This window comes from Etheostoma spectabile, chromosome 20 (genome assembly GCF_008692095.1).
Source record: "Etheostoma spectabile isolate EspeVRDwgs_2016 chromosome 20, UIUC_Espe_1.0, whole genome shotgun sequence".
Lineage (NCBI taxonomy): Eukaryota > Metazoa > Chordata > Actinopteri > Perciformes > Percidae > Etheostoma > Etheostoma spectabile.
This window is the reverse complement of record NC_045752.1, coordinates 5,893,246-5,919,649: the sequence shown is the minus strand read 5'-3', so window position 1 is coordinate 5,919,649 and position 26,404 is coordinate 5,893,246. Positions and strand designations below refer to the sequence as shown.

At 41.3% G+C, this 26,404-nt stretch overlaps 1 protein-coding gene across 2 annotated transcripts in view; it reads right to left on the bottom strand.

Annotated features, from left to right (window-relative positions):
* Window positions 1-26,404, bottom strand: part of cdin1 (CDAN1 interacting nuclease 1) — a 54,897-nt gene that overhangs the window by 10,798 nt on the left and 17,695 nt on the right. For both annotated transcript variants that reach the window (XM_032500580.1, XM_032500581.1), the window contains 5 exons: window positions 21,309-21,388; window positions 20,894-20,943; window positions 19,156-19,223; window positions 17,664-17,729; window positions 17,317-17,422 (listed from right to left, as the gene is read on the bottom strand). In XM_032500580.1, the coding sequence (XP_032356471.1) occupies window positions 17,317-17,422; window positions 17,664-17,729; window positions 19,156-19,223; window positions 20,894-20,943; window positions 21,309-21,388 (370 nt within the window). The remainder of the gene's footprint in view (window positions 1-17,316; window positions 17,423-17,663; window positions 17,730-19,155; window positions 19,224-20,893; window positions 20,944-21,308; window positions 21,389-26,404) is intronic.

Here is a 26,404-nt window from a genome sequence, read left to right as displayed (position 1 = left end):
TTTCTAAAATTGTATGATGTTTTTGTTATTATTACACAATACTTTTCTGACCTTTTCAAATCCCCCTACAAATAACCCTAAAAAACTAAACGATTTCAAAAAGTAAAAACTAAACTAAACTGAATTTGAAAACAAAAAAGTCAAAACGAAATAAAAATAAAAACTATTGAACAATGCAAAACTATAATAACCTTAGTTTGGTACTGCCAATTTGTTTTGATTTGTCATGGTCAAACAAATTGTGGCAGAGAATGGTGATTTCAAGTTTAAGCAAAAAAAATTGTCATTCATATTTTTCCCCGAATCGTGCAGGCCACGAGGAGCTTGGAAACGGACAAGGGCGAAGGGCCACAGAAAGCCGTGTGCTTACTCTGCAGTTTGTTTACATTCCTGAGGGTAATTTTAGCCCCTGGGGTGGAGGGGGGAGCAGAGCAGGGGAGGCCGACATGTCGTTGGGGCTTGTCAGTAGTTGACCGGCCAGCCGGCGCAGTGGCGGCACCTGGACATGTGGGTGGTACATAAAAACACACACAGACCTCCAGCGGATACATCACTGGAACTCATATCAGTTATTGACCAGGTTTAGTAATATAGGAAAGTTACTAGTATCTTCTACATAATATCAGTGGCAACTTTGTCTGTGTCTGTAGAACTCAGAGACACTCAGAGGCCGAGTGGAAAACCAAAGATGGAGGGTGTAGTCTTGCTAACAGGCCCACCACAGAGCACCATTGGCCTTTGGACAACACAGGATATCCCCAGTGTTTGCACTGATGATCTGGGGTGCAAATCTAATTACAATGTAGTTTTTAAAAATTTGCTATGCAAACAAAAAAATAATCCTAGTTCAAGGATCGCTGAGGGCTTCCGTACGCGTGTTTGGGATTTGTCTTTTTTTTACTCCCAGCCCAGAGTGTCCCTTCAAAGGGCAAAAAAGCAAAATGCCTGTGTGTGTTTGTGGTCATTCTGTGTGGGTGCACGTATACGTAAGAAGGAGGGAGAGAGAGGGAGAGAGAGGGGGAGAGAGAGGGAGAGACAGACTCCGAGCTTATCGAAACTAATTAGGCGAGGGATGAGGATGGAAGTTAAATACTGGACTACATGTAATGAAAGAAGCAGAGTGGGGGACATCCAGGGGTCAGGCCCACACCAAACAGTGGTCCTCAGGCAATCTGGTATTGATTTTCACTCGTTCGGGGATGAAGGTGGACGTGGGGGGGGGGGGGGGGGGGGGGGGGCATGGAGAGGGAACAAGACGAGGAGAGGCAGTAGTGCTGGAGTCTAAAGGTCTTGTGAGTTGTCAACTTGACAGTTTAACCCCTTTTGGAGGAGAACAAACAAACAGAGGGATCTCCTGGGCTGACAGCGTTGATCTGTCATAGCGGCAACACTGCAAAGCCACACACAATGCCCACACGGGAGAGGAGATTGGGGTCGAAAACGAGGGAGGGTTGATACAGATATGCAGAGGCACATTCCTTAAGCCTGAAGAAGATAGGGCCGTGCTCTGCTCAAAATCTGGCAACCCTGATCTATGCATATCTGCAACTCAGATCGGAGAAGGAAAACATTCAATTGCTAGACTACATTTCCATTGCAACGGTTTAAAAACAAAAGTAGACTACATTAAATATAAATTTAGTATGCGGAATAAATTTCTTATTTATGGTGTTCTGTAACTGTGAATGACTGAACGCATACATATGTAAAATTCAACCAAAGTGAACATCAGTTACATTTAGGTTTTTCCACATATCAAAACGTTTGGGTTTCTCTGATAAAGGAGTATGGCTGACCGTCCACAACCACACAGACAGACAGATGTCAGCGCTCCTCTCTTGTCACTCAATCTGTGAAGGCCGTCACCCCGAGCTCCTTCCCCTCTCATGTCCTTAAACACATGAAGACCCCTTTCACTTTTACCCTCAGACTGCCTCATCGTTTTGTCACATTGCAAGGGGGACTCATTAGCCTGGCCATGCACATAGCCCCCAACTACTTATACTAAACAAAACACCACACACACACACACACACACACACACACACACACACACACACACACACACACACACACAAATCCATGCAGCAAAGGCTGTCCACATCAAATTAGAGTGGCCCCCATTGTCCCTATTACGGCCTGGGAATGCTCCATCATGACGGATGCTACGGGGTCCCTCACTTGTCAGGAGTTGTCAGACAGATAGGGAGTCTGGATACACACAGCTGACAGGTAATCTTAATGTCTTCAATTAGCCCAATTAGGCCTGTCATAAACAATTCGATAAGTGCTCGACCAACACAAACAGATAGACGCACGCACAAGCACACACGGACGCACACACACTCACACGCCGAGGTCTGCAGGGTATTAATGAGAAGGGTAATGGGTATATCAGCGGACGGTTGACTTGTCTCTTGTTTCAAGGAGGGGTGTGTCCCCATCCCTTGCTCTCAGCTGTGCACTGCTGGCTGCTACCTGGTCAGTTCAAATTGTACTATCTCCTTTCATTAGCACATCGCTGGCTGAGAATCTGAAAGGCTGTGACAAAATTCATTTGAGACGAGTGGGAGCAGATTGCCTGAAGCAGGTGCTATAAGGGAGATAAAACAAAAGCAGCGCCTTTGAGAAGCTCTGTGTGTGCATGCATGTGTTTTCCATCTGTGTGTGTGTGAGAGAGGCTTTTCCTTGGTCTTCACATTCTGTTCTTTTCCTTGCTATAGTAAATGGGTAATGACACAAAAGTGCTTTGTAAAAAAAAAAAGAAAGAAATAAAGAACAGGGACCAGAGAGGAATGGGGCCAGCACACACTTGGAGCATTTACAAAGCTGTGGTGAAATCTAAATATTGTCTCTAGCGTGACTAAACAGGTCAACACCTTTTCTATAGAGAGGATGTGAGATAGCTAACACTGTTTGATTTGGTCTCTCCTCTATTATATCTTATCGCAGAACAACGGTGACACCCACACTACATCCCCTCCTTTTGTCATCTAACCGTTTCTTTAAATTCATTATTTGCATTCGCTATCAATTTCTTTTTCTCCATGTACGCAGGACACGTTTCAGCAACCGTGAAGCACAAGCTTCTGTTTAAAACAGAGATTCCACAATTCGCAAACACAAGCCCTGTGCAAAGTTAGCATCAACATTTGAGCAAGAACTTACACCAACACCGCCTTGATCTTATGTACAGAGGCCCAGAAATGCCCCACACAAAGTAACCATGCTGACACTTTAAATGCAGCGCTTGTATACTAGTTTCTGGGCATTCCAGGCAACGTTGTACAAAGGCAGGGGGGGGGAAAAGACCAAGATACATTCAACACTTAAGATTTTAGTTAAAACCCAAGCAATATGCTTAATAGAGAAATCCCAAGGCACATTTTCATTCAAGGTGTCAAACGGGGACGAGAAGACAAAACCAACTGCTATCAACGAGGTCCGTGATGGACATCTACATCTACTTCTGATCTTTACCTTAAGTGGCGGCTGGAATGCCGTCTGAGGGAAAAAAGAAAAAAGAATGAAAGAAAGAGAAAAGCTGTCACCAGGAAGTTGTAATAGGAAATTGCTCTTGGCAACTATTTGTTCGAGCACCAGATTTTTTTTCATCTTTATGCCAACCCAGCGAGCCCCCATTGGAAAACAGGGCAGGTCCCCCTAATGAGTAATCTATTTCAAAGCAGTCGTGTCTGGGCATGACAGTTTACTGAGAGGCTTGAAGAACTGGTAATTACCAGTGTTACGGGGCAATTAATGCATATTACACTGCGGCACTCATGGCGGTGACTGTCAGCTCCCCAATAAAAATGAGCACTCTTCAGCTAAAGGGTGACATTAATTGGGCCCTTAATGACTATGCAGAGGAACCAAGCCAAATAGGAACAAAACAGGGGGACTCACTCTGACTCCAGCAGAGGGCTGGAAATTGGACTAAAAATGAGATTAATTGCTGTTTAGAAAAAAAAGAAGGGAAAAAATGTGGTGAGGGGAAGGGGGAGAAAGAGGTTGGAATTATAGGGTGCAGAGAGCAAGGGCTGCTCATACAAATGACAATTCAATTAATTATTTTATACTGTATTTTCAATACCTTAAGTAGCGCAGACGGGCCTAAGGCCCATTTCGAGGGCTTTGTCTTGATTTGTGTTGCTCATTGCATAAACATGTACATTTCCCAAAGCTCCCACACACTGCATCATTGTGCTTACTGGATGTTCAATATAATGCATACATCTGAAATCTTATATATTTTCAGCAAAATATAATATAATTTAAGCAAAATATAACATGACAATTTAAAGGGGTCCCTCAAAACTTCAAAACTGAATTTGTGAACATGATCAAGGAGCATTACACCAAGATGTCAGTGTCACGATATACTGTATATACATATATTACATTGTATATAGCTGTGGTTAATGTAGATTAGGTAGTTAGGTCTTCCATGATGTGCAATAGAGAAACATCATATTAGTGAGGAAGTATTGAGAGTTTCTGGGTTACACACTTTCCTATGAAGCCTTAGGTCGTAAGTACATCTTTCCACTCAAAACAGTCCGTTAAAACATTAAGCGCAGCTTTCTTAAAGTAAATCTGCCAAATTGCAGCCCTTCCACCCCCAGGAATGTTTGTTTAGAGGGAGATCAAGGATGTGGTGAAGACGTGAAGTAATTCTGATTAATGTTGCTAAAGCTAGGCACGTACTGAACACAACCTGAATATGCAAGCTCCAAATCATAAACATATCAGCAGGCAAAACATGCCGCCATTTGCATGCATTTTTGATTCTGGATTTCCTTGCTATTTAAATATGCAGTTAGAAATAGTCCAGCACTGCCTCTTGCGCTGTCACGCTGCAGACTCACACTGTCATTGGTCCTGATAGAACTCTTCCGCTTCAAAGGGAGCTTTGCAATGGAGAAGAGAATGAGCAAATATTTGAATTGCAAAAACATATCATCTTGCGAGGGGAGTAAAATTTGAGACAACTTTTTAGAGTTAAAGACACCCCCAACCCCTAGCAAGCTAACCCTCTGCACACAGCACAAAAAAGTCAACATATTCATAGCGTAAGCACTCTCCTTGCTAATTTACCGTATCCAAATTTGCGTAATGGGATATGACACATTTTAGAAGGGATTGCGGAAATAAACTTTAATTTAAGGAGAGAACCGTAAAATGTTTAAGCTACCCCTGTATTTAACTGAAATCCACCACACAAATCCAGGTTCTCAGACAACCTGACATGGATTTGATTACAGACTGAAGTGTAATTAGCTACTTAAGTTATCCTCTGGCAGGTTGGAGTGAGCAATACCACCACTGTAGCTCGCTATTTCAGCATAACTCAAGATGCAGGAATATCTACCCCTAAAGATTCTGCACAGCCATTTTACAGCCATTTGCATGCAATCACCACAAGAAAATCTCTGACAGCTTCCAACTTTTGCAGAAGTTAGTGAAAAAAAAACGCAATAAATAATCTTCATGACAAATCAATAATATGACTCATGGCATATTTGTAAGTTTGAGCTCACCAATTTGAAGCCAGGATAAATAGAACATTTAAGCCAAAAGTGACAAGTCTAGCCACAAAGGCCTCTAACGACAGTAACAGCAATAAAGACTCATCTTCAGACATCTGAAAAAATACCCCTGCAAAGCGGGGAAAATTGTGTTTATGATTGAAAATGTATTTACCACAGACTGAGAACTGCCTTGAATTTTTTTTATTTGGGGAAAATGTGAGCAAACACATACACAGAAATTGTCTAGGACACATGGAGAATTACAGCGAGTGGCAAGATAAACAGTGGAAAGAATCAGCTACCGGCGGAAAAACAAATTCAAGGCTACATTTTTTGATAAGCATCCAAAAGCTTTAAATGTAAGACAAATATTTTGCGGATTCCAAACAATAATAAGAGGATCAAATTAAGTTTACACAGCTACCTTAATTCTAACATATCTAAACATAATTCTTAAATATGAGTCAACCTGTAATAACAATCTAAAAATGATGATCTCTTAACACACAGTTAGCCTTATCCAGAGCTCCTCAATACACCGTCACACCTCCCACCGGTCTAACCCTCCTGTGGCCTCTACTCCTTGTGACTCGCCTATGTGTAGACAACTTGCAGACAGGTCAGAGCAGAAATCAAACTTGAATGATGGATAGCTTTACTGCACAAAGACCTCTGTCACTGGGTTCTTGCCCTAAATCAATGCTGGCGATAAGGGCCCTGCGCCAGCGCTCACCTTGGTATGTTCACCAGCAGACCTTATCTATGGCAGGAGGAAGTATGAGTAATAACTAAAGACAAGCCACGACAAAAACACTAACCGCACCTTGTCAAACATAATTTACAATGTATATCCCTCTACCCCCCCCCCCCCCCCCCCCCCCCCCCCCCCCCCTTCTGCTGTTAAAACAGTAATTATGAGAGCCAAATAGATTTGAGACTGTGTGTTTGGAAGATTAACCTGTTGTAGGATGGTGGGAGAACTGTGCACGTATCTTTGGTCATATTTTAGCAACAAACCTGGGAGATGGATTGTAGACTGAGGACTGACATATCCTACTTTGTATACACTGGCATTCTCATACACATTCATTCATAAAGTCAGGAATAAGATCTGTAACTCTCAGCCCTGTCAGGTCTGAGTAGATCAGTGATGCAGGAGAGGAGAGGTTAAAGGTTGAAGTTGAGAGAAGGGCTAACACAAAGTAGAAGCAAAGACTTTATGAAGATTACAGCATTGAGAACTCTCGAACCTTTCAGTAGTTTTTCATTTGACTGTGTGTGATAAAGTGTGTGTGTGTGTGTGTGTGTGAGACATAGGGACACGGACAGCGGAGCGAGCATGCTTTCAGGCAGTCGCATCAAAATGGAGAGAGAGAGAGCAAACATGACATCAAACGTTGCAATTAGCTGACCCCTTTCTCCTTGGAGTCACAGTTTGAAAAGCCTCTCCTTTAAAACCCTGATTAAAATATGTTTGCTTTTTCATTCAAAATGACATTTGACAAGGTTAGTAATATTTCAACTAACTGCAAAAACATTCTTGGGGCCGTAATCCTTTTTTTCCATCACTTTTCAGGGGCGCAGGTAACCCCGGAGTGATTTCCCATGAACTCAGCACTACAATTTGAAAACAAAACGGCTGTGGGAGGAAAAAAAAGGAAGAGTAGTTCAAAGTTTTACTCAAGAGTGTTTTGTTTCACCCGGGCAGCTGAAGCTAAATGTTTTGCGATCATTATTCAGAGAATTTATCCCCTTTCTAATTCAAACCACAACGAATATTTAAAACAGAGCCAGTAGCCTTTCTCTAACCGCGAGCTACATCCTTAGCTGGGACTCAGGGGGGCTGAGGACTGTCAGCAGTTCTGGGGATAGAGTTCCTCAAACCGTTAAACCCCCTCATCACCAAATTAGTAGATGTGTAGTCTGCAGCCCAATGGCCTCTCCAATGGAAAAGTGATATAAAAAGTAATGTAAGATGTAATTTAATGGTGCATGACAGTACATCTATGTGATGTTTTTTTCCAGTTAAAAACCAAGTCCAAGTTTTGAGAAAGGCTTCTAAGAGTCAGCAAACTTTAATAACAAAATGTAAATGGTGTCTGAGAGAGTCTTTGTCAGGATGCAATCCTGACAAAACAAGCTGAAGATAAGCCATGAATAAGGGGAAGGGATCAGAACTGGTCAGGCCTGAACTCTGTCTTAAGTTAACAGTTTTCACATCTATTCCAGTCGCTGGAGAGGAGAATGTGAAGTGTCGGGCCGGACAGTGAGCCAGGCCAGGCTTAACTGCAGCTGTGCTCAAATTGAAGTGGCACTTTCTATCAGAGGCCTTTCGCCAGACAGCTCTATTCTGCCCTTTCACTTGTAACCTCCTTGACACAAAGACGGCCATTACAAAAAACAAGAGTGGTCATTTTAAACACACCAGCCGTCATTGAAGAGACAGATTTGGGGTTTAACATGGGGGAAGATTCATGGTGCGAACGTGAAAGCTGATGGAGATATCACTCAAAATGAGAAATAGATTTCTCCGACATCTCTGTGGCGGCCGTTCAAAGGGGGAGGGGGGTGGTGTCTCAAAGCCCCAAACTCTGTGCCGAGTTTATATTTCACTTGTACAGAAATGTATGCCTCTGTTATCTCGCATCAGTCCAAAAGGAAAAGGATTGGGTATCTCCCGTTTCAACTTCCCGCCTATGATGAAACGTTGCATCGACAGCGGACAGAGTTGGAATTTGGATCATATTGTTACCCCGTTAACTCCTTAAGCCTTGTCACAAAGGTTTGGTTTATGGTCCTCATTTAAAATACATAACAGTGGAAAAAAACATATTAGCATTATTACCACAAGAGAGTGGAAATAATATATTAGTCACATTGAGTGCACATTTATTCTAAGAAGTTTTAATAGGGTTCAGTGGCCAAATGCATTTTTTCCCTAATCATTTATAGACCTGACAGAGCTTGCAGATACAAATCTGTTGACCTGAAAGATCTTGAACATTAACCCTCAGAATTGATGAGCAAAATCAGAAGGTCAGCCCTTGGACACAGGCTCCTCATGTGTCTTTGATTACACACTCCCACTAAGGGATAGGCAGGCAGAGATGTTTAAGCTATCAGGCAATCAGACCGCCGCGAGACGTGAAACTCAAACCAGAGACGCAAGAGGCCTGTCTGGGAACAAAGATGGGGGAAGAGAGTCCTGACGAAGCTCTTTAACAAATGCCAGGCCGGTGAGGAAAGACTCAGATGTACTTGTATCTCTTTCAATGTTCCTGGCAACAACACAATGAAGTGAATTAATACTGAAATATAAAGCAAAAGTTCACAAAACAAATACCTCTTCATCTGGTATTTAAATTCAGTTACTTAAGGGACGTCAATCTAACTGTCTGCCATGAGGTACAATCAGATATAGGTCTTACATAGTAACACAAACAATTTAAACCGCTATTTTGCGAGATGGATGAGGTCAGTTGGTGAATGGAATTTTTTTTTTAATCCCTACCAATCTAAATGTAGAATAAAGGGAGCAAATTCAGAACAGCATTGCTGCTTTTGACGTAATTTAATGTGGAACAGATACAGAAGCTGATTGCTGTTTTGGTGATGCTGGCTTGTACCTATTTGTTGACATGTACCGATATGTCTGTTATTCTCTAAAATTGCTCATTTTATTAACTACACCCCGGTAAAGAGTTCAGGTAAAATGAGGAGAACCTTGCCATCTTGGTTCAGGATATTAAAAGCTTTGTTATAGACGGGTATAAATCCCCAACAGCTTTTTATCAGGATCTTTCTGCAGTCACTACACACGTTGGTCAAACCGAGCCAGCATAGCACTCACTGCTGGTTACTACACTACAACAAACGCAAGTGTATGCATGGACTGTTTGCATTTCTGCCTGTAATATATTAGTTCCTGATTACCATTGTTTACACAGACATTTAATCAGTACTTGTTGGGAGTTACAACACTATGAAAAGATTTAAATGTACAGAGAGGATAAAGAAGAAGGTGAAATCAGGTGGGAAAATAAGGAAAATGGGCATGGGCGGTAAAAAACAAACAAGGTTATATGAGGGACAGTGGGCCTATAAAAAGAAGCCCACTGTCTAGATTATCTGTAAGGAACCACTTATCACAAGCGACCAGCTCCACACAGTGACTGATGGGCCTCCACGGACCATGAGTACCAGCACATTATCTGCTACACACAGAGCTGCTCTTTAAACACAAAGGCAGAATTATGAAGCATTGTTTCCTTTGCTGTCATTTGGTAAAAATATTATATTTATTTTTGTTCTAAAATAGAAAGAGTGTTTACTGAGTTTGTGCTCAAAAATACACAAGACAATGCTTGCCGACATATGACTTATAAAGATAAAATGGCTAAACTGTCATAAATTTATTAAAAAGGTTACATTAAATCTTGAAATGTACTATTAAAGACAAACCCAAGTAACATGATCCATTGAGCAATGCTACTCAAAGTGAGACAAATCAACCCAACAAAATCAAAAATCGGAAAATAAACAAAACAAGGAAATCTAAATCTTCCCAAAATGCTACATGCCATGCCATGAAATTGCACATCCAGAACCAAAATATGCATTCCTTCTGTATCCATGTGAACCATGGAAAAATAAAAGCCCTCTTTCTCCGTATCAAATGCCATTCCTTAAAACACAGTGTCAGAACAATATTGGTTAATAGAAGAACAAAAGACCAGCTTGTTTCCATTCAATTGGGATTTTTTTCTTTTCTTTTTTTGGTGGTCGCATTCATTTCCTGGGACAGGCTACGGGACTCATGGTCCAATGCTCTCCTTAGGCCTTCGGAGGACACTGGAGGAATCATCTAATGACTCATGGCCTCCCTTATCCCGCTCTACAGAAAGGGTTAAGACACAATTAAGCCCTTCAGTTGGGCGGTGTTAAGATGCTTTTGAAGCAGCTGTGGAGCTGCATGAAATGAAATACTTAAAAAAGGCCTCATTAAAGAAGGTCCATGAAAGCATTAAATATTTGTGTGGTAGCTTTATGTCTACAGAGCTTAATATGTGTGTGTATATGTGGCTAGAATGCAGCTATACAAATCCTCTTAAATTACTTTTAACAAAATACAAGAGCACAACCTTTGTTAACTTTGATAACAGACATCCCTATAAAGACATTTTTCTATGTCCCCTGTTATCACTCTTTAACTTTCTACAGATGTGAAGATATCCAGCAGCAATAAGTGTGCCAAAGGCCCGTATTTGATGAACAGCAAGTGCCGTGTGTATAGAAAATCTTTTTGTCAAGGCTATCTGTGTCAAGAAAATATAACTGCAAGTTTAATGTCACATTGAATGTAATGTGGGCCTGAATGTCTTTTGGTTCCAGGCAGCCAGTTAGATTGAGTTTTACAAAGAGCCTTTTTAATCATTGCCCACCATTCTCTGGGCTTTTGTCAAATGCTGCTGACTTTTTTCCTGGAATAAAAGCCAGGAGGTCACTGTAGAGGAAAAAGAAGAAGGGGAAAAAGGCAGCGAGGCCGAAATAAATAAGGGGGCGGGGTGGTGGTGTCGGGGGACGTGTGTCTCTGTAGATCTGATGACATACATGGTGAAAGCTGACAAAAAATGTACGTTAATCTTTTAAAAAGTTCCATGGCAAAACAGGAATTCATGGAGTAGACATGCTTGCACCTCATTTCACTCGAGGCTTTCTTCTCCATCTCACAGTGTCAGAGGCAAGCAGAAAGACAGGAGAAGGGTTATATATCGCTGGGGTGCCGCTTTCTGTCCCGCTCCTCGTTTATACACACAGCAGCCGTGTCAAAGCTGCTCTCACCCTCAATGGTAAATGACAAATTTGGATAATGCACACATACAACCCTACAAAAATAAATAAGAGACATAGAGGCTTAACCAGAGCTAAATCCTGAGGCTGCTGGAGACCTGAGAGTGCGGATTACACCCCAGACACCTTAAACAATGCACCCAAATGTGCATCCTTAAAAGCATGAAATCCTTGAAGCCTCACAGCCGACTTGTCATTTGCCATTAATATTCCAAGTTGCTTGTGCTTTGGGGGCCAGCATCGCACTTCTGTGTGCCGATGTGCCCTAAAACAAACACTCGCAAAGCCCTAAAGGAACCACCATGGTGGATAGCTATTTTTCTAGCTGTGGAATATTCTACGAGAGGATGTCATAACAAAGGAAACAATAAAAGGGGCCACGTTCCTACTCGGCATGGGGTATCCATAACTATAAATAGGAGAAAGGCAATGTCAGAGGCGCTTTCACTTTACCAGGAAAACTAATATTTGTGCTATCAAAAAACAGAGGAAATTAAGTTCTAACGAGAATTTCTGAGCATTTTAAGTAACTAAAAACTTCACAACCCTGAAACAAGCAAACCTGAAAAGCCACCTCATCAACATCGCAATAAAAATAATGAAATCCACTCCTGGTAGGTGCATATCAACCACTGTTGCAATGGAAATTTTTATTTCCCCCCATTCTTTGTTGTGCACATCTCTGACGGAAGGTGAGGTAAAGCGTGGCAGGGTACAGGTCTTGGAGGTGTCACATTGTCACCCCAGAAGTGCCAGTACCTGTCCTCGGGGATGGCCCTGTAATGTCCGGCCTCATTGGATCAGCAGCAGTGCGGCCTGTGGGCGCCCTCTCTCAGGTGACATCCACTATCTGCTCTGGCTCTATGATGGCCCTGCTGCTGCTGCTGCTTATATTACTCTTATACTACTATTGCACATTCAAGCATTTATAAATATAAGAAAATGCCTTTATTCCTATTTAACAAGTTATACGTGTAAAAGCAAACTATCTGCACATCTTAAGGTCCCAGGCACATGGTAAATCCTTTTTTAAAGATAAAAGTTAACATCAGTTGAGTGCAAAAAGGGTCTTCCACAACACATTGTGTCATTAATTAAGCATTCCGATCGTTACTGCGTTTGAAAGTTCAACAAAAAATGATGGACATGTCCATTAAAAAAGGAGGGCAATCTGCAATATCTTGAATCAAAAAATTAATTTGATGTCGCAAATGGATTGACGGTTCTGCGAAATATAACAGAATTACCATGCAATTTCAGCTGTAAACCCTACAGTGTACAGTTCCACAGATAATTGGAAAAAGTTCACAAAGAACTGAAGAGATGTCTAATTGCAGCTGTGTCAACTAATATAAAAACATCACATAAATCTGATTTTTGTCTATTCATTAGCCAATGTGTCAGCGAGCAGATTAGTGATGTTGTAGGAACAGTCTGGTTTGAGAGTCTACAGAATCATGACTTGCTCATTAATTATAGTTTTGCTTCCATTATGTGCGTGCAACAAAGGACAAGCACTAATCTAATTTGCCCAAAACACATTTGAATGGAGATCGATATGCACTTTTGGAGCATGACAACTTTCTGCCTGTAATTATGGGAGGACATAAATTAGCTATGTTACAGGGCATGACTTTCAAAATGCCTAAAACAAAAGAGCCAGATGAAACACAATGCATGTGCGTGCATTCAAGTCTCAACAAATTTCCAAGTGGTCAAGCCAGATGATGTATAATAGCAAACCCAAAAGTCTTAACCCCCATTTCATATGAGGGAGAAATGAGGCATACTGTCCCATTATATTGCTATAAATCATTTTTTTGGACGGCTGACAGCTTTTTATCAGATCTAACCTTTTCAAGCCTCCATTAAGAGTGCTAACATTTTCAACTCTGACACATTTGCAGTTTACGAATCTCACAGCTGATTTACTTTGGGAGGGGGGGAACGCTGGCGTCCATGCTCATTTCCACACAGACTGTCCATTGTGTTGGATTGGGTGGAATGGGGGAGGGACAAATAGCAAACAGCAAAGAAAAAGAAATAGCATACAGTCAAGAAGCTCTGAATCTATTCATTTAATTCTACATTCACCCATTTAATCTGCTATACCACAACGCAAAGTAGTGTTGTGTTGTGAGTTGCTGAAAAGCTATTTTGTGGTATACAGTATATTCTGATTCACTCTATTGATTGTTTCATGTTACACAACTACTGCATGGAGGGCAATTAAGGAGCAATATGATCCTTCATAATCTGACAAATTAATAGAGTGGACTCTCGGAGAAGAGATGTTGTGGGACTATGAAACAAGCAAAGGCTGGACAAATAAAGCATTATATTAATTTAAGGGGGACCGTTGTAGCCCTTATTGTCAGATGTTTGCTTTGTGACTGCTTTGATGCGAAAGACTGTAATGTTAATGTTTTGACTGATTTTTTTTGTATGTTTTGTACAAGCTGTGACACACACTCTCCTGACAATGAGCAATTTAACAACAACAACCATTGATCCATAGATCCATCTATTTATCCTTCCACAAAGTATCAAAACTTCTCTGGTGTCTTTTGTACTCTAGTCCAACTACACAGCTTAATACTAAAAGACTCTATAGACCGACAACAACATATTAAGTAACTGAACATCACAGAGACCCCTACAGTAGCATGGTCAAAAATTGAATGTCAAAGTAAATCTGTTTTTCTACGTAATTTTCACATCCAATAGTTATTCAAGTGCACAAGTATTCAGGAATATCTACATTTTTTGGTACCAAGTATTTGACTATCTAAACTAATCACTCAAATACAAGGGCAGAACTGTTGCTCAGAGAGTCCTGGAAGGAACTTTGCCAACCATAATTGATTTAAGTACGCCATAATCAAAAAGGGGCAGTTAAGGTGGCACCACAGAAGGGTCCATATTTCATTACATGCTGTGTTTAACCTTACCCACTTCTCCTAAAACACACAAGAGGCTCATTATGTGTTTAATATTCACCAGCAGGTGAATAATTTTTATGCAACTCTGATAGTTGGGCGAGATGGATAACTCAATTATGTGAACATCCGTCAGAGCAGAGGGCTCGCTGGCGCTGGAATGCCACCAGCTAAGATTGATGGCTGGAAGACACCAATAGCTGCTGCTTCGCCATCTCATCCAGGCACTGGGCCTGAACACGCCGTTTGATTCTGCAAGAAGACCGTTTTTCTCTCCCTTTTTTTTCTTCTTTTTTTTTTTCTTGGGAGCATTGTAGGTGAAGCGTCATTACCCCTCACTCCACTGAAGAGAGGTTCATTATGGGGTTAGTGTGTTGGCAAGACTATTGTTTGGATGATAAATGCAGTTGGTGAGGGCTTTAGAGGGAAAATTAGTTATGTTTTTTTTCCTTTCCGTCTACAAAAACATGTCCCATAGCTCACTCTGCAATGCTTGAGGGCAAACTTAGAACAATTAACACAAGCAATGGGTGAAGCAGCTCAGTTAAAGCAAAGAGGGAATTCATGAAAAATAAGCAAATCACTGGAAATGTCAATCAGGGGCAATGAAGTAATTACAAACACCGCTGTGCGATTCCAAGGCCAGTCTGAAATGTGAGTTTGAGGAATGAAGGAATGAAACACCCTAAACATCAGCCCTTCAGGGCCCGTCTCATAAACTGAAACCAACTAATGAGAAGTGAAAGGAGGATGATGTCACCCCATCACTCTCTCGTACCCTATTTCTCTATTGGTTTATGTTTTCGCGACTACAAAGCGATGACCCCAAATTCACTGCTATAACACGCAAACATGCACATGTGCACACACACACTTGTACCTCAGACGATAATGCATAAGGTCTAACAATAAGAGAAAGATGAGGCACATTTTCAAATGTCAGCAGTAAATGTCAATTAAAAATTACAAGGGTGCTGGAAAAGGTAGGGTCTGAAGGGACTGACATTTTTTCTTTTGTGACACAACAATGTTTATCTGACCGGGCTGTCGGTTGACATGATGGAATCTACTTTGTCAGTTCCTTAATACACTGAGACAACGCCGCCCCACTGAATATCAATGAAAGACACCCGTGGGCAAATATGTAAGGCTCAGACCAACTCTACCGTCCAATCAGCCTGTTAGTATTCTGATATTTTGACCTACTGTAAACTAATGCCACAAGGACCGAAGAAAAGACAGATTAATGCCACTTTCTTCAATCTAAACTAAGAAAGAACATTGACTTACACAGTGAAATATTTATAAAAGATATCTGATCTTCATGTCATGCTAATCAAATAAGCTCTCTTCTTTATTTATTGCATCATTTTAAGTTAGACTGACTGAGACATGACGGCCATTTAAGTACTTTCTCATTAAACAGTGTCTGGGAATGTTTTGGAGCTTAAGCAAAGCCTTTTACTGTCACCAACTTTCTAAGCGATATTTAATGATGCTTAACAAAGATGGTAACCATCAAAGATTGCCCGTTTTTAAATTCACACCTCAGTGACTTTTAGTTCCTGACGTCAACAATAGTAAAACGAGAGAAAATAAATGACAAAGCTTTTGTCTTAAACAGGCCATTTCCAAATAAAACTACGTTACTCTGAGAAAATAAAACACACCATTGATTATGACCTTAAACTCATCTCCGACATTTTAACTGCTTAATGATATTGGATGAGTCAACTTCTCTTAAAATCAAATGGTTTCTCTGCTGGAAGCTTCTGAGTGACATCCGTAGGTCAGTCATCTATTGGCAGGTGTAACACTTTTGAATTTGGAATCATTATTTCTCTTTCATTTTCTTTTCATTCTTCACATAACTGTATCTGATGCTGCACATGCACCAAGAAAACAACAACAAAGAGAGAAAGAGAGAGTCCAGCTGTGCCTGGGGTCTGGAACCTCCTGGCACTCCAGCACCATGTCACAACATGTCAGCTGGCCGTCACGGCTGAGGGGGGCCAGGGCCGCAGCGAGGGGAATGGAGGCAGTGTGGGCAACTTTTCAACCTGGTGACTGGAACCTCGTGCCAAGGGAGGCAGGGATGTGAAGACCATGTGCTTGTGACCCCTACTCTTCTCTCTCTGTGTGGGCCTTAACATATATACTTCAGTTTGAGATTAAGCCTAGATAACACTTGACTATTGTGCTAAATCGTTTGATAAATGCTGATGATGCTTAGTGTGACAGGTGCATATAGTTAATTTCTTTATTGTTGCCATTTAATAGGGTAAATGTTAATGTATTCAATGGTTGGGACCCTTGAATAGGATATGTAAAACTAAGACCTAGCACACGAATGACCAAATAAAAGGGTCTGGCCTTATATCCCCTAAGCCCTATGCTTTTGCAAAAAATAAAGCTGTTGTTTTCTGTGGGTCGACTGTGTATAGATGATCTAGATGAAAATGATGTTCTCTCAAGAGACAATGACATAAGTATAAATTGTATGAGCCTTATTCATTTCTAACATTGAGACATACACATTCCTCACACCTCTGTTCTCCCAGGGTTAGACCACGAGGGCCCTTTCTTATCCAAAGGTTCTCATGACAACAGATGTAACGGATTCATCACCCATTTCCCAGCTTCCCTTCCAAAACAATGTGTGTACTCTGGAAAACAATCAAGCTCACAGGCAGACCCTGCAGGCTGTAAAAGGCTCCATTGACAGGAGGGATGTGGAAGTAGTGTGATGTACAGATGTACCATATGGAAGTATGGTGTTAGTGTGGCCTATGTCAGGGAGGAAGTGGTTAGCGTTGTTAGACAGAGATATGAGCTGCCTTTGTAATACTGAGAAAGGCTGATTGTGGTTTGTGGTCAAAAAAGGAGAAGTTGTAAACTGGGCAAATAGGAGTTGCAGAATGATCTGTTTAATTAAGATAGGACAAGCATATGAAAACAGAATAAAAGGAGGAGAGGATTACGAAGAGAAGACTCACCTGTTCCAGTAGCTCCAGAACTGTTCGTTGAGATAGGTGCGATGACTGTGGTCATCTCCGAACGAAGCTTTGCTCTCAATCCAGTGTACAATGTGTCCCTCCACGGCTGTTTGCGAACAAAAAAGACACAGCAACACTCAGAAAACCAACGACAAGCAAGCCACACAAGCAAGATCCAGAGGGGACAAGTGATATTTTCTCGTCATTCACAAAAACCAAAGAAAGTCTGGTGTTGACATGACGACATTTTGACAACTGCATAATCCACTTTGAAACAAGGTAGCAAAGGTTAACAGACCGTTATTTCAGATATGAAATATATATCTGTTATATATATAAATACTAACCAATGGGAACCTCCAGGATGATGTCGGGTGTTTTGTCATAGCCCATAACTCTCAGTTGGTTTTCATCTACAGGAGACAAAGTGCAACATTTTACCATCTGACTCTTCACCAACCAAGTCTTGTTGCATTAATCACAGACAGGTAACCTAACAGCCTTCACCAAGGTACTGGTAACAAAACCCCTTAGTAGCAAAGCACAAGAAATACCAGTAGAGGACAGCAAGCACAGTAAAACCATTAACTACATCTGCCACGTATTCGCTGTCGTTGCAAAAAGAAAACCTGTAAAGCCCAGTTAGAGAGCTGCTCTCCAGTTTGCAGTTTGGCAGAGCTTTATAAAATATACAGCAAGGGGACAAGGTTGGCATTATAGCCTGTGTAAGCCTGACCCCTGCCTGCACATGCCGCAGCCATTGTCCTTGACTTCTGGTGCGCTTCAGCCATTATCCCTACAACACCTGATTTCTCCATTAAATCTCAGACTGACCAGGTCATTCAGTTCCAAGGGCCTGCCTCTTTGTCTCCAGCCAAGCTCAACTAATGGGGCATGGAAGTGAATTGAGAAGAGATGGAGGGTGGCGGTGTCAGTGGTGGTGAGGAGGTAGCGTCAGCCAAAGGGGGACAAAGAGAGCTGCGTAAGGTCAGAGAGCCTGCCAGAGGCTTGTGGTACAGAGGGGCAGCCTGGGTGTGGAAATGTGGGTGTAGATGTGTATGTGGTGGGATGGGAGCTTCTATTCAAACCTACTGGGCTGTTGACATTGTCATGTGGCTCTGATCGCCTTTTTACATCACCTTTGATTAAAATTAATGGGCCATCCCTGCTGTTGGGGAGCTCATTTCCAATCCATTTATCAGATGGTGTGGGGCTGCCTGAGTGGCCCTTGTGCCGCCCGAACTCTGACAGTTTTAGAACAGTCCTCTGTACAGCTTTGGAGAAAGGTCAGCACTCCAGGTTCACATAAATGATATGGTCTTAATGACAGTGGGAATGACTTTTATCCTCCATCGCTCATCTGACCTAGGGGATGGTGACGGGATGAAGGTGATGGGAGGAAGGGAGGCTTAAAAATCCTGTTTCACAATTTCACACCTGGACACTCTACCTTGATTTAATATTGTTGGAACAAGATAATGGTGTTAGGAAAGTAGAATATGAGAACAAAGATATAAATCCAGAACCAGAAAACCAGACACTGGCCTTTTTTAAATTAAATTTAGAGAAACAACTGAACAGCAACTTGAGAGGTTTAACATTACAATTGACAAAACATTCAAACCTACCTTTGACATTTTTTATTCTATAAATATTCATTGTATGCTGGTGCCTACGTATCCAAAGATATTTGAAAACAGCTTTTTGTTGTCAGTGAATGAGAGAGAATAGCCAATGCATCAGTCAAAGGTTTTACTTCACTAAGCTTAGACAAAAGACTACACTGCCATGACCAGATTGACTTTAGAATTATGATGAGAAGGTCAAGAGATGGCATACCAAGAAAGGAAAGGTTCTTCTCCTTCAGTTTGTCACAGAGCAGCACCTCGTGCTCTTGGCCAATAGCGCTGAGAAAAGAGAGTCAAGGATTCCAACATATAGCAATAACAGTACATTACATATGTACTAAAAACATGAAACTAAGTAAAAAAAAGTTAATTAGTCATATTTATGAGAAAACAAATAATACATATAATAAAAAAAATTTGCAAAAGAATCAGGCAATTTACCTGTAAAATTGGTTACTATGGAAACCACAAAGTACAGCGTACAAGATAGGTGCATAGACGTGAGGTGATGTAAGCTCAACTGTGCTGCGTGTATGCTTGACATCAGTTAATGTTAAGAATCTGCTTTTCCTCCACTTTTGGCTTACTATGCAAAGTAAAAGCTACTTCTTTTTTGTTTTGCCGATGTAAAGAAAGAGCCCAATCGCAGTCGACCTTAATCTGCTTTCACAACAAATCTCCAAAAGTGCATTACCTAAATGAGGAAGAAACAAATGCCAATTTGGCAAAATGCATGGAGCGCCGGCACTGGCTGCTCCACTCATTCCCCTAAAATCTTTGAAGTAAAATGCTTTTAGAATAAATGCCATGTTGCATCAGGATGCATGCTGCTTGATGCCACAGAAAGGAATCCTGCATTTACAGAGGCCGGATTTCATATATGCAAAACTTGCTTTTTTGAACAGAGAAAAAAAGTTCTTATGCCGTTATACGGCCTTCAACAAACACTAATCTCTCAAATTGCATTTTAATTAATACATCCATATGGCGATTGGCACAAATGCATTAAGAGCTATTCCTCTCATGTTAGGATGGAGCTCTTTCAAATACATAGTGGGGCGGTTATAATGAACTCTCAATGGAGTAACTGACTCTAAGTTGACACTGACGAGAGAGCAGCCAAAGAAAAGTAAAAAGGGGGGATGTGGAAGGAAGGCATGGTGGGACAGGGTTGACTGGCTATGAACAACAACCCAGCCCAACCACCACACATGAAAGCTTGGACAGACACAATAACATACAGATGTACCCATGTACACTCATTTAAATAAGTCTCCTCCTCTAGGAAATAGTTGGTCTGCTACCCAGCTGCTTGCCCCTAAATAACCTGGAGTCCCATTCTGCCCCTATTGTCAAGGCCAAGCCCCTGTTAGATAAGAAAGGGGAAGGCGTAGTTGAGCAAAGAAAGGGAAGAAAACTCTTACAATATAAAAAGTACAACTGAAATACTAATAAATAAAATACAACCCATTTGCAAAAAAAATGAATAGTTCAGGTTGGACAGATGTGCCCAGAACTCTCCATGGTGCTGAACGGCATAAGATTCATCAGAACTAAATATAATTTAATTAAAAAGGATTTAAAAAAAATCAACAAGTAAAATATTTTGTAATTATGGTAAAATAAAACAACACCTGGGTTAAACGAAATACCAAAAAAAAAACATATTAACCACCACAAGGCTTTTGAATGATCTTTTTTTTTATCATAGAACATTGGGTCTGATCCACTGTGTGCACATGGAGATGCATTTAGATCAGCCAATCCTCTCCTCCTTCTCTTCCCTTCATCGCCTTCCAGCCTCTGTACCGGTGATAGTGGGATGGCAGGCAGGATGAAACACTTCCTCTGTGAAGCAGAACTTTTATGTCAGGTGAAGCCAGACACATCTCATCCCCTTCAATAGCTCCTCGTCAATTTCAGGCTTAAAATTTTATGGGATAGGATACTGTTTGATGCAGTCTACCAGCGGTCCATAACAGCAGTCATTTATTGTGCACTGAAAAGAGGGGGAAGAAATATTATGGCGTGTGAAAAGGGTGGGTGGGTGTAAGGGAGGTGAGGGGTAGGAAGCCTGGGAAAGGAGAAAACACAGGAGATGCTGGCAGATTGGCAGGCATGACCGCCGGCTCTCACGTGACCTCATCAGCAAACATGAGCGGCTGATGCCGTCTGTCAGCTAGGTGGTACAATAACACGTAAAAACTCACTGTACCTAAGAAGGAGATTTGTTACATGGGAAAAGGGCAACCAACTTTATAAAATGAAGGCATAAAATTAAATTGTAGTAATCAAAAGATATATAGAATTCCATCACACAAAACTATTTTAAATAAATCCTTATAATATTTCAGTTTAACTTACCTGGTAGATGTTATTCGCCAAAATTTGGTCTGGAATTAACGACGGCTCCTTAAGCATGCTGTTGAGGACTGTTTTAGAGGCTGAGAACCAGTCGGAAAGGCAGAAAATGGAGGGAAACAATAAAATATAAATATTAGTATGCAAATGACATTGCACATTATAGCTTGTCTAACCTAAACATAAATAAACAAGTTCTAATTGCTGCATCAAATTGAGAGCAGTGATGACATAGAGACAAAAGACAGGCGTGACATACTGTAATTCCCCATGCCACTGTTAGTGCGGTATTTCCACACTAGTCCATTAGATGGCTGCTTGGTGTCTTTACAGATTTTCTATAGATAAATGTTTCAGTCCAGAGCACAGCAGCCCCATGTAGTTTATCTATGTTATGAACGCTGACTATTCTGCATCTCTCATCCCCATTTTTGCTCTACTAACATTATAAATCAGAAAGGAAAGCCTGCTGGATTGATTGGCTGTTACTGCAACAGCAAAAAAAATCCTTAAATCATTTCTTAAAAAGATTTGGATTAAATGGATTGTATCATTGTGTGACGAAATGGTTGAGGCACGCCATTTTAGTGATACATGGTGCTGACAGACTTGCAGCATTGCAGACAATACAAGGAATGTTTCTATTCACATTTCAGGCATGGCTGGTGCCTGTACCAACACTGAATATAGAGCTCGCAGCTCATCTAATAAACGGTGCACAGTATATAAATGTTAAAAAAAACTAGATTTATGGAAATGGATAAACAAGGGAGCTTTAAAAAACCTGAATGAAAAAGGATCAATTAAAAAAGAAACGCTGACTGGATCATTAAGCGTCTCTTAAATTAATTTCATTAATAGAAATTTAGAAAGACCCTTGTCTGCCTATCTTACCTTTTGCATTTCTTTCATAGGCATTAGATGTCCCATCTAGAAAACTAGATGGGACAAATAGTGCTGTGATCCCTCATCTACCTTACGATTATTAAACAGGGAGGTGGATAGAAGAAGAACAAAGCCCATTCAGCTCTCCCTCCTCTCTTTTGGTTTCTTCTTCTTTGTCTCCATCTTTCTCTGCAACCTCTTTTTTTATTTTTTTTTTGCTACCTCCTCTCTGTTTCAGTCTCTCCCAGTCATGGTACTCCCCCAGCCCACCTCATAACCTCACACTCCCTCATAGAGCTGCAAGGCACAGAGCTGTGCTTTATTTCTTTGCTCATTTTTCTCAGAGATTGGTACCTTCACACGCAGATCCATACCATGCTCCTGTGCAGTGCGGGCGGCTGTGAAGAAAGAGGGTTATATTTTCCCCTTGAGTTAGGACACCTCATGACAAATGATAATGGATAATCAATAAAGCGGGAAATATGAGGCAGCAAACTTTATGAAGCCAGGAGACATATTACTCCCCAACAACACTGGTTTCCCTTAACAAAGTCACTACTCGACTGTGCCTAATAATCTGAAGGAAAATCAAAGGACCCACAACCACATCAGCAATATTGGCAACTTATTCCACTTTAATGGCATTTTGATTGATTTTTTTCCTCTTTCTAATGGTCGTTTTATAGATTTGACGCTGCTTCTGCAAAACAGTAGTGTGTAATAAACCTCCCCGAAGGCAAACGGCAGCCATTAAAGCTCTTGTCTTACTAGCGCTCATAATTGGGGGATGACCACTACCACATTTTGGTCTCTCACAAAACACACACATACAAACATACACTTCCAAGACTCGGCTTCTCTCTCTCTCTCTCCTTGTCTCCCCAGCCCTTTGATATTGTTGGTAGATGACCATAATAAGTGATAGGATCCCTTCCTCCTGCTCTTTTTGAGCAATGGGGTTAAAAATAGCCATAAAGAGGTGACCTTGGCGCTGACATTGTGGAATTTCAGCCAAGCACTGACCTGATGAAAATGGAAGGCCAGCCTGCTAATAAATCAGGATGCTTTTAAAATGAGTTTACCCTAATGCTCATTCATCACAGACTGTAATGCCATTTGTGAGCCCAGGATTCGCTGCTGTGCACAAACACAGCAGTAAATAACAACAGGGCCCTTGCATCCCTCGCATCGTTGCAGCCTCCAACATCAGCATACATTTATTAAAGACGCCCCCGCCTTGCATGGCAGCACTCCTCTATGACACCCTGAGCTCCTCTCTGCCACACACACACACACACACACACGCACGCACGCACGCACGCACGCACACGCACATAAAACATGTGCAGGAAAATAAAAAGCATAATCTGAAGAACACCAGACACAGAGAACAAAGCCCTGCAGCACGACTTTGCACCTTGTAAACATTCAACAAATTTACTGTAATTGTACCATGTTGGTATAAATTCAGACTAAGGCACCGTATCACACCGTCAACATCTGAACAGAAAAGAAAAGAGAAGAGGAGAATAATAGATGTGAATCGCTACGCTTCCATTGGGATTTGCTAAAGAAAACAACCAGTGTAAACAAATCACAAGCCTGTTTTCATATGCAACTCCAAAACAAGATCAACTATATAAAGCAAGGTAACAGCATCATAACCTTGGCTTGATTTCTTATTGCATACTTGTGTCATTTGTAACTACTCATCCTTTCTCCAAGAGGGTGAAAAAGTCATTATCTCAAACACAAGAAAATGTTGAGAAACCTCATTAGATAGCAACATTTGTTGAGGGAGGACCGTAATAAACAATAACGGATGACGAATCTTATTGCCCCTGACACTGATGAGCTCCTCTGCAAGTTTGTTTATTAATTAAAAACCCACTTTTTTCCACGGGTGGGGGAGATTATCCATTTCCTCTATAACCCCCCCCCCCACACACACACACACACACACACACACACAAACACACTCCCCATGCACAAGTCATTGAGCTGTGGAGGGGCACTCGTTCATCAAACTTCATGGAGCAAGGGAGAGACAGGTCCTGATAATGTGCGCTGCTAAAGCTGATTTTCCATGATGAATCTCGGAGCATATAAATTGGCTAATATCTGAAAACATTTACAGATACTAGAGGAATTGACTACTTGTGGGACATGATGGATGAGGCTCTGCGACGCTGGCCGACAGCTCTGCAAATCTCTGTGGCTGCCTAAAGCCCTCATTTGATTTTCCAATTTACTCCTTTTAAATTTATCCTCCTGTATTGAAAAAAAAAAAAAAACAGACGATAGGAAGGAGAGAGAAAGTGGGAGATGAGAAAATGGAAAAAAAATGTGTGTGTTTTTTTTAAGTATCTGTGGTGGTGTGTAGGTGCTAGTTGATGATATGAGGTGGTATCTCCTGTGCAGGAGGAGCCCAGTCCCTGAAGAGGTTACTGGGGCAGAACTGATCTGCTTCCACCTGATTCTCCCTGATAGCGGTGAGATGAGACTCTACATTTCGGTGTGTGTGTGTGTGTGTGTGTGTGTGTGTGTGTGTGTGTGTGTGCCAACACTGTGCGTGTGTGTATGTGTATATGTATGTGTGTGTGTGTGTGTGTGTGTGTGTGTAGCAGTAGTAATGGTAGATCTGGGGAGGCTCTGCTATGGAGAGAGGCTTCGTAGGTCAGGCCATTAGACTGTGGCAGAGGCTGACTGGAGCTTCTCTGCTGAAAAGGAGTAATTAGTATACTTGTCAAGTGAAGTGCCACGCTGCTGCTTACCTCCCTTGCACCCACCCCTTGCATGCATACACACAAACGCACAGAAACACTCATCCTGCCTTTGCCTCCTTACTCTCTCCCTTCCTGCTAATGAAGTGCCCTTGCTCTCATTATTTGAAAAGAAGGCTACATATAAACACCAGCTCCACAAAAGTGGAGAGGTGAGAGAGAGAGAGAAAAGAGGAGCACTTGAAGACAGAAGAGGAGGAACCATGAAAATAGTGGATACCAAAGTTACAATACAGAATACAATATTCAGTTATCAAGACGCCTGATCTGCACAACACAGAAGCTATTATGAGTTCTGTCAAAGAACCAAAGGATCATAGTAGACACTAACATTCTCACAGTGTTAACATCAAACACAGGGCATTTATAACCTTGCGTACAAGGATTCTGTAAAGGAATTTGACAATAAATCTTAAAGGCGGTCGAATCACATAGTTACAAAACATGGAGCAGCAATCTAATCTGGAGCTGGGCCTTGGGAAAATGGAAAAGGTCAAATAGCTAGCAAAATTGCCTCCTCAAAAAAAGAATGTCTAAATCTAGAGCTGCTGTCAAAGGAGGAATAGAGGGAAAGATGAAGAGATAGAAGGAGATGGAAAAGAAAGAGCAGGAGCTCCCCCAATGTGAGTTAATACGAGGTAGTATCTACCAACATACAGTACAGTTGGAATGACAATACGGCAGTTTACAATGTATAATATATAATATAACTCATATTTACAGAACCTATCAGTGGGCTGAGACACATTCTGTGCACACGTGATGCAGGTTGAATCCAGTTTATGATATCTTTCCATGCCAACCATCTTTTCCTCAACATAAACATTTTAAACCGTTTTAAAATATGATTCTTGTTGCAGTACGGTTAGTGCATCAGTTACATACGTAGTTATTTATATTACGTAGTTCAATGCCTTTTTATTTTAGTAATCGGTTTCACATAATTTCAGCAAACAGCTTGTTTCAGCCTTTCATATAGTGCCTTACATGTGCCTTATTAACCTAATTATCACATTCATGTCCTCTATTTGGGACATTAGTCCGTAACAGCCCTGAGAGGAATACTAGTATATACATTGAAGCCTAAAAAAATAAAGCAGTGCAGCTTTGGGTGACTTAAAATAGTGGATATAAACAGTGTAAAAGTGCCCATGACCTTTCCTCTCCAACTGCCTAGTCTGTTTTCATGAGACAAGGAGCATTATGGATGTTGATATCATATTCAATACGTGATAAAACTGCTTTGAATGTATTGATTTATTTACAAGCGCCACCAGATAGTCTTTCATTCTGCTTGACTGATGCTCTCTCCAATACTTCTGCTGCAAGGAGGAGGGGGGGGCAGCTTGTTGGTGGTGTTGTCATGTTGAGGTGTTGTGGTGGTGTGTGCAGCTAGTGAGAAGGGAGAGGAGGGTGTGGTGGTGCTTGGGG